Source organism: Salvelinus sp. IW2-2015, linkage group LG7, assembly GCF_002910315.2.
Source record: "Salvelinus sp. IW2-2015 linkage group LG7, ASM291031v2, whole genome shotgun sequence".
Lineage (NCBI taxonomy): Eukaryota > Metazoa > Chordata > Actinopteri > Salmoniformes > Salmonidae > Salvelinus > Salvelinus sp. IW2-2015.
Genome location: NC_036847.1, coordinates 6,324,041 through 6,336,713, shown reverse-complemented (window position 1 = coordinate 6,336,713; position 12,673 = coordinate 6,324,041). Strand labels below are relative to the sequence as shown.

At 44.3% G+C, this 12,673-nt stretch overlaps 1 protein-coding gene across 1 annotated transcript in view; it reads left to right on the top strand.

Moving 5' to 3' along the window:
- Window positions 1-12,673, top strand: part of LOC111966273 (cAMP-dependent protein kinase type II-alpha regulatory subunit) — a 41,451-nt gene that overhangs the window by 17,102 nt on the left and 11,676 nt on the right. The window contains exons 2-3 of the mRNA XM_023990779.2: window positions 10,853-10,888; window positions 11,274-11,410. Coding sequence (XP_023846547.1) covers window positions 10,853-10,888; window positions 11,274-11,410 — 173 coding nt within the window. The remainder of the gene's footprint in view (window positions 1-10,852; window positions 10,889-11,273; window positions 11,411-12,673) is intronic.

Here is a 12,673-nt window from a genome sequence, read left to right as displayed (position 1 = left end):
TGCTCCAGATACTCAACTAGTCTAAAGAAGGCCAGTTTTATTGCTTCTTTAAGTCAGGACAACAATTTTCGGCTGTCCCAACATAATTGCAAAAGGGTTTTCTAATGATCAATTAGCCTTTTAGAAAAGGATTAACCTAGATTAACTAACACAAGGTGCAATTGGAACACAGGAGTGATGGTTGCTGATAATGGGCCTCTGTACGCCTATGTAGATATTCCATTAAAAATCAGCCGTTTCCAGCTACAATAGTCATTTACAACATTAACAATGTGTACACTGTATTTCTGATCAATTTGATGTTATTTTAATGGACACATTTTTTAGCTTTTCTTTCAAATACAAGGAAATTTCTAAGTGACCCCAAACTTTTGTGTGTGTGTGTGTGTGTGTGTGTGTGTGTGTGGTGTCTGTCAACCTTCCCAGCTCTGCAGATTTTGCTGCGAAGAGGCAGAGTCATTAGATAATTTATTTTGTTACTGTCCATACGTAGCTCGTTTTTGGTCACAGGTCCGGGAAAGGCTGAAGAAATGCAACATTTTACCTGGAGCTAACTCTGCAGATAGCAATACTGGGTTATTTGAAAAGTCATAGTCAATCGATCAATAAAAAAAAAAGCTAAAATAATCATCTTTAATTTAAAATCTGTAGAAACTGTGAGAATAGAAAGGTTCAGAAGTGTAGTGAAGCATCACAACACAGTTGAAATATATATGGCAAATAGAAATCCAAAATGGATGGTGTTAAGAGATATATGGTAGGGGTTGAATGAAGCTGAAGGGTGGGACTAATGACAACAAGATAACAATTGTAAAAAAGAATCTGTAAAATGTATATAGGTTCAGAACTGGATGGATATCAAAAATAAAGGAAGGCCAGGACTAAAAACAAACCTAAAATAACTATTATCAAATAGATTGTGCCTGTAAAATGTATATAGCTTGTTTCAGCTGGAAGTGGAAGCCTAAGTGTTATTGTTTATTAGTTTACTCCAATTAGGGGAGGGTTGGTAGGGTTTGCAGGGAATAATAAAGGAAAATATAGTTTAAAAGTGTGTGTGTATTTACACCAAAAATATATGGGGGATTGTAAATGATGCAGACAATTATATTGATGGAAGCTGCAATATTAAAGTTGATCCACCACCTAAGGAAATATTTTTATTTAATTTTTTATTATTGGTAACAGAATAGACAGCAGAAAAAAAACTGCAGATGAAGTAATCCTGTAATTGAAAATTATACACCCAATGTAGGCTACTGCCCCTTTTAAGAGGTAGAATTTGTTTTGTACCCTATCTTGTGATTCTCACCAAATATGTTGTCTTCTCACACTATTCAAACCCCACAATCGAATAAACAGCTTATGAAGCACTATATCCCATACCCACCTAGGGCTCTATCAAAGGCACTTCAATCTTTTTGTCTTGCCCGTTCACCCTCTGAATGGCAAACCTACTCAATCCATGTCTCAAGGCTTAAGAATCCTTCTTTAAAGCTGCAATATGTAACTTTTTGGGCGACCCAACCAATTGTACTTATAGATCGCTCATTCTCATTGAAAGCGAGTCTAAGAAGCGGTAGATCTGTTCTATGTGCGCTATTTATAGGCTTCCAGTTCATAAGTTTCAGTTTTGCAGCTTTTACTTTCGGTTTGCTATACCAATTTCAAACAGCTGAAAATACAATATTTTTGATTATGGGAAAGGTATTTCACAGCAGTTTAGATGGTACAATGACTCTTTACACTATACTAGCTTGTTTTGTCACGAACTGAAAATTAGCGGAACTATTTACAATTTCAGCAACCAGGAAATGTCAGAGTGATTTCTGCGTAGTGAATGTTTAACCAGTCTCCTCCCCTTCATCTACACTGATTTTGAAGTGGATTTAACAAGTGACATCAATAAGGGATCATAGCTTTCCCCTGAATTCACCTAGTCAGTCTATGTCATGGAAAGAGCAGCTGTTCCTTAGCTGAGTGAGCGTAATCATTAGCTTTTTTTTCTTTTTTTACTGGACTGAGGGCCTGCGTCTGAGTAGAGGGAGGGAGCAGCTCACCGGACTCACCGTCCCTCCGCTCTCTCTCCCTTCACTGAGAAAAGGGGACACAGTCTTCCAGCTGATGCGTTATTTCTGCCCCATGCACCAATTCATGTCGTTAATCCGATTTCCAGATAAAGTGAAATATTGCTCCATATAAAAGAGACAAGCCGCTAATAAAAAATGCAAGCTTATCGAAACACTGTAGCACACACGTTGTAGGGAGAACGCACATTTTATGGCTTATAAAAGTGTTGACAGTGCTGAATAACAACTTAAACATGAACTCACTCATAGAAACAGCAGTGCCTAGCTCTCTGGTGTTGGTAACATAAATGGCACAGACTCCCATGTGCCCATTTACAGTAACAAAGCCTTTCTACTTGTGCTTAAACTTCACAATTGAAAGCGTGTTAACCGGTGGTCACCAACCGGTTTTATGTTTTTGAAATCTCACGGTGTCAACTATGCTGTGCTCTCTGCTTTCTTTTACAGTCTATGGCTCGAGGTAACTGTCCCGACACGGTGATCTGAGCGATCTGATTGGCCAGCGGTAGGCCTGTAGGTGCACTTGATTTGCTCTCTGGGCCTGCCGGGGTAGGCGGAGTTCTACCTTCGGACACGTGAAATGGTTCAAAATGGGAACACTTTGCCTTCCCGTCGCTAGGGCTGCTGAATCAAGTGCACCTACCGCCAAATGTTAACGTGTGGCTTTATCGTTGGTTTCTTTACAGAAATGTTTGGCGATCGACTAGGGCCTGCCGGGGTAGGCGGAGTTCTACCTTCGGACACGTGAAATGGTTCAAAATGGGAACACTTTGCCTTCCCGTCGCTAGGGCTGCTGAATCAAGTGCACCTACCGCCAAATGTTAACGTGTGGCTTTATCGTTGGTTTCTTTACAGAAATGTTTGGCGATCGACTAGGAATGCCTCGGCGATCGACCGGTCCATCGTGATCGACCGGTTGGTGACCACTGGTTAACACGCTTTCAATTGTGAAGTTTAAACACAAGTAGAGAGGCTTTGTTACTGTAAATGGGCACATGTGAGTCAGTGCTGTTCGTCACCACCACCAGGACTAGGTTTGAACATGGCGGTCTCTAGACCCTCGAATGGGTCGCTGCTCTTTCTCTGCCCACGCAACAAGCTTCCACTTGACTTAGGCTATAGTCGACCAATGTGGAGTTGTTACATCTTTGGCCAAAGTCCTAGCTAGTGCATCTGCCATAAAATTGGCACCCAGACCTCTCTGACATGAAGGGGTTAACAACGCAAGCACTAAACAGGACAGGGCCACTTCCTTTTAAGGACTTTAGTCTGGAGAGGGAGAGTTAGATAGGGGGAGGGAAATGTGGAGTGACGAAGAGCGAGCGTTGGGCATAGTAAAAGAGGCAGATTGACAGGGAGAGAGGGAAAGCCGGAAAAGACACAGGGAGATAAAATATATATATATATATCTCATTAATTTCCTTGAGTACAACAGTTGTAGACGAGCTGAAAATTCGGAGTAATCTCTTGTACTTCAGCTTGTAGTGGAAATCCTCTCGCAAAAGAGCAGAAAACCGAACAGCCTGTGTGTGGAATGTGTGTGTAATGTTCTCTGTCACACAGTGGTAACTTGTGGTGGGTGTGGGAAAAGTAGCCAGTCGTACATGTTTTCCCAGCATTTGGCCTGCCCTTTTTCCCAGCAATTTCCCCGACATACCATACATTTTTCCCCATACTAGCTGACTTTTCTTACTATTGCTGATTTTGCTGGTAGCTACGTTATTGAGGACAAATGTACTCACTATGACTGTGATATGTGGTTGTCCCACCTAGCTAGCAACCTTAAGCTGAATGAACTGTAAGTCGCTCTTAGTCTGATAAATGACCAAAATGTCCAATCATTTTCAACAGTCCTTGCTTAGCATGGCTCGTTGTAGCGTGTACAGGGCCTCTACGATTTGGTAGCAAAACAACAATTTATCACTGGCTTTTGTGTACAAACTCCGCATCCACAGCTGACTCTCACATGACGAGAGGTTTATTAAAGCGGCGTGAAACGCAAAACACGGTGCATATTCACTCGCCGTGATCACTTATCCACGCCTCCTTGCCACACCACTGCCTTGATGTTCAGGGAAAATGGTGGATTAGACTGTGTGTGTGTGTGTGACTGGATTTACTCAGCCCAGTGACTAGTCTATACAGTGCTGTCAAGTGCTGAGCGGTGCAGTTTGGGGAGGGGCCACATTGACTGGTGACGTCTGTAAATGCAGCACATTATTGATAGCACAGAGGACTGAAGGGGTGAATGAAGCCAACTGCAACGTTCCTTGACCCATCGTCGTCAGGGCTGTTTGGAACACGTATGCGTTAAACACAGAGATGTGTGTAATGTGAGGAAAAACAGCAGGGCTGAAATTGGACAGGACTCGCTGTTAAACAGTGGCAATTGTTACCGAGGTAGACTATCCTGGCTAAATAAATACAAATGACAGGGCTATAAACGTACAGGGGAACACACACACACACACACACACACACACACACACACACACACACACAGCTGTGCCCTCTTGAGAGAGTCAGTGAGTGCATGCATGTGTATAAAAGAGTAACATAGTGAAGTATGAGGTAAGGCTAACCTTGTCTCCTTGCGGCTTGGGCCTCACTGATCACTGGTTAAGAGGTTGTGTCAAAGCAATCCGCTTAGCAGATGTCCAGCATCCGCACAGAGGAGCATTAGCAACAAGCCTGCAGACACAACCATTTCTGCGTCCGAAGTGGCACCCTATTCAATATGGCTGATTTTTGGGGGGGGGAAATAGGTAACCATTTCAGACGCAGCCAATGGCTCGCCTTCCAGCTGGTCTATTGCCGCTGGGCTGCCGCGTATCTCAGAAGATATCTTAATCCATAGGCTATAGGCTACTTAAGGGATAATCGGCGAGGGGCTGTGCGTTCCCTGGAAAATAGTGCATGATGCGGAAGGTGCGTTCCACGACGCGTTAGCAGAGTGGAACTGACCTTCCACGGAGTTCCATTGTTTTCCAGAGAACGCATAGAGCCCTGGAGTTGATTATGCCTTTTATACCATGGCTATAAATGAACATATTTCAAATCCAATTTTATTTGTCACATGCGCCGAATACAACCGGTTTAGACCTTACAGTGAAACGCTTACTTACTATCCCTTAACCAACAATGCAGTTAAGAAAAAATAAGTGTTAACGTATTTACTAAATAAAGTAAAGAATAAATGAAAAAAAAAATCTAGAAAAATTACTAATAATTAAAGAGCAACAATAAAATAACAGTAACAAGGCTATATACAGGGGGTACGGGTACAGAGTCAATGTGCAGGGGCACAGGTTAGTCGAGGTAATTGAGGTAATATGTACGTAGAGGTAGAGGTAAATTGACTGCTTGGATAATAAATGAGAGTTGCAGCAGTGTAAAAATGGGTGGTGTCAATGCAAATAGTCCGGGTAGCCATTTAGTTAGCTGTTCAGTCTTATGGCTTGGGGGGTAAAAGCCTTTTGGACCTAGACTTGGCGCTCCGGTACCGCCTGCCGTACGGTAGCAGAGAGAACAGTCTATGACTAGGGTGGCTGGAGTCTTTGGCCATTTTTAGGACCTTCCTCTGACACTGCCTGGCATAGAGGTCCTGGATGGCAGGAGGCTTGGCCCTAGTGATGTACTGGGCCGTACGCACTACCCTCTGTAGTGCCTTGCGGTCGGAGGCCGAGCAGTTGCCATACCAGGCAGTGATGCAACCAGTCATGATGCTCTCGATGGTGGAGCTGCAAAACCTTTTGAGGATCTGAGGACCCATGCCAAATCTTTTCAGTCTCCTGAGGGGGAATAGGTGTTGTCGTGTCCTCTTCACAACTGTCTTGGTGTGTATGGACCATGACAGTTCGTTGGTGATGTGGACTCCAAGGAACTTGAAGCTCTCAACCTGCTCATCTACAGCCCCGTCGATGAGAATGGCGGGGTGCTCTGCCCTACTTTTCCTGTGGTCCACGATCATCTCCTTTGTCTTGATCACGTTGATGGAGAGGTTGTTGTCCTGGCACCACACTGCCAGGTCTCTGACCTTCTCACTATAGGCTGTCTCATCGTTGTCGGTGATCAGGCCTACCACTGTTGTGTCGTCAGCAAACTTTGCTGCTAGAAATGTATTAATTTGCCAATAGAAATGTGACAACATCCACCGAAGTAGCTAGCAAGTTTACTTACATAAGCTGCCTTGGTAACCAAACAGACTTGCTAGCGTAGCTAACCAAACCCTCATCCTAGCTTGCTATTATGAAAATCCAATTCACCAATAATGTTTTCAATTTGACTTTTGCTTTCAAAAGCAGCTCAAATATGGAACATTTAATTATACCGTGCGTTTCTAAGGAAATAATGCACACTTAAAAATGAGGAGTTTAACAGTGCCATGGTATAAATCGTATTAATGTAGTGGTTCCTGTGCTCATTATACACTTCTCCAGGCATTGTGAGATCTGATCATCTGAGCAGTGTGACAGCCTTGACTACAATAGACTCATTTACAGTTGTATACAGCCGTGGCAGTATCTGAGAGCGCGAGAGAGCTCCCAGCCAGTCTAGCCGCCTCCGTTCTCCCCACTGCTTTCATGGCTGGCTTCGCCCCATTGGCAAGGTCGGCCATGTCGGTTTGGAGACACTGATGCCCCTATCCTGCCCTGTCCCCGCGGTGCTCTAACCACAACAGTATGCCAACAGAGCGTGTTCTGACTTAACCTCCTCCTGTCCCCTCCTAGTCTCTTGCCCTACAGCCTCACAACAGCATTTCCCTTCTTAATGTCCTTGTGTGTTCCTGATCTGCCCAATAGGTCCCCATTGACACTGGTTGCTACTTCACAGTCCTGTCTTTATTAACAGTCGCTCTGTCTGCTCATATAAGATAATGCTCTGTCGTGTCCATGTGGTGCCAAGAGATAAACACTTGGCCAGGCGCTGTGAGATCTTAGAATCTGGTAAGAACGCAACCAGCGAGAACAACCAACCACTAACTGTACCCATGTTTGATGACCACGTCACCCCCCCCCCCCTCCCCCCGTTTGCAATGTTCCACTCCACATCAACGAAGCCACGCCCTCTGAGCTTGTGGTTGCCGAGGAGACACATGAGGCGCACCTCTCCCTCCCCGGGCTGCTCTTCATATGACCCAGTGCTTATCAGACCGGCCTTGACTATAACACGGGGGAGGGGGAAGTACGTGAGAGATAAACAGGGAGAGGGGGGAGAGAGAGAGGAAGAAATGGACCAAGAGGGAGAGCGAGAGACTGACAGATAATGAGTGGGAGTGGGGATTGAGAGGTGAGAAAGCAACATTGAGGGAGGGGTGAGGGAAGCCTGCTCAACTAACAGCAGGGCAGTCCGTACACAGACAGTCTGGTCAATATTCACACTATCCGTTATCACCATTTTGTTTATGCTCTGTACACAAGAGTGGGATGCAACAAACCATTCACACCGACGGTTCTTTGTTTGGAAGCGCTCTCTGACTGCTCCTTCTCCTCTGCTCCTTCTCCTCTGCTCCCTCCTCCCTCACATGGGCAGGCTGAGTAGAGCAGTGCCACGTTGATCATCTTCAGCTCTAGCTGCAATTAGCAGGGCCAGCAGACAGTGATAACGTGTAATAGAAATCAATTTAGACGTCAGCCAGCGCAGCATATGAATTGCAATCGTGATAGAGGGGGAAAATACCGGGTTAGATAGAGGGTTAATCTGGCACTAAGGAAGAGGTAGTTTCGGGGGGGGGGGGGGGTTGTTATGGCAATGAGGTCTTCCTTGTGTTTTGTTGTCAAGGCAACTTCAGGCACTTGATATCCCCCATACGTGACGACAGGCGAGAGCACTTCACACACTCTCCTTACAAACCCCGCAGCACACGCAAATACACATGTCCTTGCACAATGGCACACTTAGTCTACACTCGTTCCCGTGGTTCCCAGAAATGCACTTTAGTATAATGATTATGACACCCTGAAACAACCATTATGTTAATATAAATCAATACACATAATAAAACGATACCGATTTGAAAACGCATAAAGTAGCCTAGGACTAGCCTGCTGTTTCACCCTTCCCTCTCACATGATGAATCACTTATTTAACTTTATGCTTGGCCAGCTGATGCCCTTTGTGCCAGATTCTGGCGATGGCCACCCTGGCCGTGACTTTATCTCACTGAAGTGAAATAACGTTATTTAATTATAAAATAAAATAAAGTAGTTTAGTCATGCATATATTTCCTAAAATCCGGTTCTACTCACCATTTTCAGTCAGTGCTCAGGGTTTGGTAAGATGAGCTGATCGCTGATCAGTTTTGCCTTTCGGATCATAATGAATGGGATTTTTGTATTAAATGGGCCTGCACTGTTGGCGCTTGAAGCATAACAATTTCACTGTACCATGCATGTGACTACTGAACTAATCGAATCTACATGGACAAGAGGGGACCTGATCCTAGATCAGCACTCCTACTCTGAGACACTTGAAACATACGGGCCCAGATGTGTGTCTGACTGACCTGAAGACGGACAGATCTAGGGCAACGGCAAGAATTAAGGTCCTACTCCAGTCTCCTTATTTATCACCTGATTTACTTATTGGCAATTCCATGGTAGCAGAGTGACGCTGACTCTGATTTTCCACTTAAAAGTGTATACTTTACAACCCAATGATTTGTATAGTTAAACAAACCATACAGCTCTATGCACAAGGACGACTTTAAAAATGTCCACAGAAAATTTTATAAAAACACATTTGCTTGAAGAACAGTGCGGATGCAACGTTTGGTAACAGAATGACCGCACAAACCGTAATTCTGTTACCAAACTTTGCGTCTGCACTGTTCTTCAAGCAAATGTGTGTTTGTAAACTTTTCAGTGGAAATTGTATGGTTTGCAAAGTTAAACAATCATTGTTTTTTTTGTTTGACATGCATTTTAAAGTGGAAAAACCTGAGTCTCAGCATCGCTCTGTTACCGTTGAATTTCCATTAAGAAAAGCACATCTCAGTAGGTGTTCCAGGTATCCTCATGGGCAGGGTAGGAAATGAACTAGCCACTGTGGCAGGTAGAAAGAAGAGAAAAATTGCACCAAAAAATCACTAAAGGATGAGAGTGCTTTGTAATGTGTCTAAAACAAGAAATGTATTGCTAGTAAGAAGTAGTAATGTGGTATATTGCTCAATTTCATTTTTGTGACCTGAATATGTCAAACGGAATCATTTAGATACAATAGTAAAAACAGAAACAGTTCTTCAAATGAACATCAAGACACGACAAAGTACCTACCCTGCCACAAAATGCTGAGCGATACGGCTAGGCTATGTATTATTATAGTTCAGGGCTCTACGCTTTTATGAGCACAATTGAAGTATTTGGGAGTTTTTAATGAGGAATGAAATGTTTTTTTTTTGGAGTGGTCCATGCTCAATCAATCTCAATGTACCCTCAACTATTTGAGTCATTAGGTGAGACGACAATGTTTAGATGCCCATTTAAGGGGTGGGCCGTTACCACGGTAACAGGGCATTCTGTGTCAGTCAGAGGATAATCACAGCAGACAGTTGCAGAAAACACAAACTAATATTGGAAAAACAACCTAGCGTGTGAACAGAACGATGTAACTAGCCAAGAAACACGAGGACATAGTCACACTTAAGTAGCCTTTTATTAAATGTTCCCAAATGCTCTGTGACCACTCGCCGACGTGGCTGGTGAAATATATTCTTACCCAACAATGTCTCAATCTACCCAAATTTGGGTGGCGGGTGTTAACCCTGGGGGTTGGACCTTTCCTCTTTTGTTCTCTATTGTTCCCACAAGCAAGGGGGAGGCCGTACAAATTTATAGCACCAATTGCAAAAATGAAATTGTAGGACGTAATGTCATACGAAATGGGTGACGGGACCACTTTTGGTTCGGGGGCACCACTTTCAAAACCACTGGCTGAAATGATCTGGAAGTTGAAGAGTGCAACTGTAAGTGTGTGTACTTTACTGTATTTATACTTGGGACATTGCTTTTCACAAAATAGCTGGAGGACGTCTTTAAGCTGTAGACCATGGGCCCTAGGGAATAAACTATGAAGTGTGTCCCAATGAGGAAGGGGGAAGGTGAGGGGTTTGAAATGTGTGCCTCTACATCGGGCCTGCGTTCACATGGCCCAGTTAATGGTTGCTGACAGCTTGGTAATAGAGTGTGAAGGGAGACAGAGGATGGGAACCCTGGGCTGTGATATTGACACTGTCCTGTCGTTTGCCCCCCTCACGGACCCCACGGTACACACACTCGCATCACAGGCCTCTATCTCTCTCCCTATAGGAGCTTTCCTCCATTCACTCATTAAACATTCATATTCACAACCGGAGTACACGGGATACGTATTCATGATCAACACTGGCCTTCCAGGCAATCCATGTTCCGCTGTCTGTCCGACCCTACTGTCACAGCCCTAAGAGTCTGCGTCTAAGACACCCACGCAACAGGCTGTGCGTTGGGAATTTGGGAAATGTGTGGGTTTGGTGGTGTGCTTTCTTCTTTTTGTGTGATTTTTCTATTTGGTCTGGCTTTATAGCAGTGTAGAGTGTGAATACGTAAATGTATGCGTGTCGGGTCTCCTTTCATGTGTTTGAGTTGTTTCTCTCTGCCGGGTTTGAGAGCGCTCCGCTAGCACTTATGTCAGAGGTCGGAACCACAGGCTCTACAGTTGCAGCGGCGTGTGAACTGTGAACAGGAGAGCATGCTCACTGCTAACTCTCCCTCTCTCTTTCCCTCCAGCCCCTCCCCCCAGCAGATACAACCGCAGAGTGTCAGGTGAGTTCTGTTTGACGTCACTACTCCCTAATGTAATCTGCAGCGGAGACGTTTTGCATGTTAAGTAGGTGTAGCTAGAGATCTTTGCTCTGGTGTAATCTTACCGGCCCTTTAAATGCCTCCTTGGTGTTGACACTAAGTTACTACTGGCTGTCTTAGTGTATCACTATATGCTGATAACTTCTCAGGGTGTGTCACACTGGTATCAGTTCCCCGAAGTGTGCTTTACAATGTGTTCCCTCGTTGTGACTAGCACAGTGAGGAATGCCTTACTATGACTCTTTAGGTGTTTGTTACAGTAATATTGTTGCCCCAGTATGTGTGTTACAGTATAACCCCCCCCCCCCACACAGTTTGTGTTACAATCTAAGTGTTCCCCCACTAGTGTGCGCGGAGGCCTTTAACCCAGATGACGATGACGAGGTGGAGGAGCCGAGGGTGGTGCATCCCAAAACAGACGAGCAGCGCTGCCGGCTGCAGGACGCCTGCAAAGATATTCTACTGTTCAAGACCCTGGAACAGGTATGAAGATGAGACAGATGCGCCGTAACCACAGTGACAGGAAACCCCTTCACTTTATTAGAGTTTATGATGAGCCACACAGTCTCACGCGCTTCTGTTCTAATAGGTTGTAGTTCACATCAGCACATTCACAGCCTAATAGAACACTCATTCAATTCTAAAGCATTGAAATTAATCGTTCAGTCTTTTGGGATAAATGGTTACTGCTATTTAGTTAGTTTATTTCCTGGTACACTCGGTAACACACAAGCTGCCAGACGGGCACAACTCACACCTTCTGTCAATAACCCCCGAGAAGTGGAATCAATTAGCATAATAAATCATCGGCATCAAAATCCGTCAGTTTAAGCTAGAGATGGTATCTTTTTTGTTGTTGCACGATGTCGCACCTGTGGTGAAAGGTGGCAGAGCTAGAGCGGTGTTTGTCAGAAATGAGACATCCCGAAAATCGATCTTCTCACGTCTGTAGAGTCCAAATGGTCTGTGGAAAGATGAGACTCTCATGAACACATGGTGTTCTCCGTTTTGCACTACGCCCCCCCCCCCCCCCCAGAAGCGTCCTCTATGGAAAGGCGAGTCTCTCACACACGCATAAATGTCGGTTGTTTTGCTCTAGGACCCCTCACAAGTCTGAAGGTAGCTAGGTACCAGTTAAAATGTGTTATGGATGTATAGATGGAGATAGTTTGGTGGTTAAATACATCAAAAAGAAAAAAAGATATAGGACAGACATTTCAGAAAATAATACGTCAAAGCACATGTCTACCGTAGCTTTGATTGGACTGATCATGCCAACATCATACTTTCAAAGTCTTAGCTAGCTAGACAAGCAGTCATCATGAATCACGTCGACAATCTACTGGCAAACCCTTTCCAATCCTTCTCGTATGAAGAGAAAATATAGATAAAACGTATCGGTGCTCATCGGCCATTGGTCATAAGCGTTACACAACAAGTCGCAAATTCAACAATGAGTAGTTTGGAAGGAATCGGTGGAAAAATGCAAGTGTCGCAAAGCAATCACTGTTTTGCTTCCCCTGCTTGCTATTCAGTGGACAGGGTGTGTGGTCCAAGTCTGGGTTTAAGGATTTAAAACGTCTGTCTGATAGGGCCTCTTTTCCAAGCTTTAAAATGATAAACATTCACACGCAACACAATGAGCTGGAATTCAATGGCCATGCTGTCAATCCAGCATGACTTTGTCCAGAGAATGCCAGACTTTGACTAAGTTTGATGACAGTTTGCCCACAAGACGGACCGCCA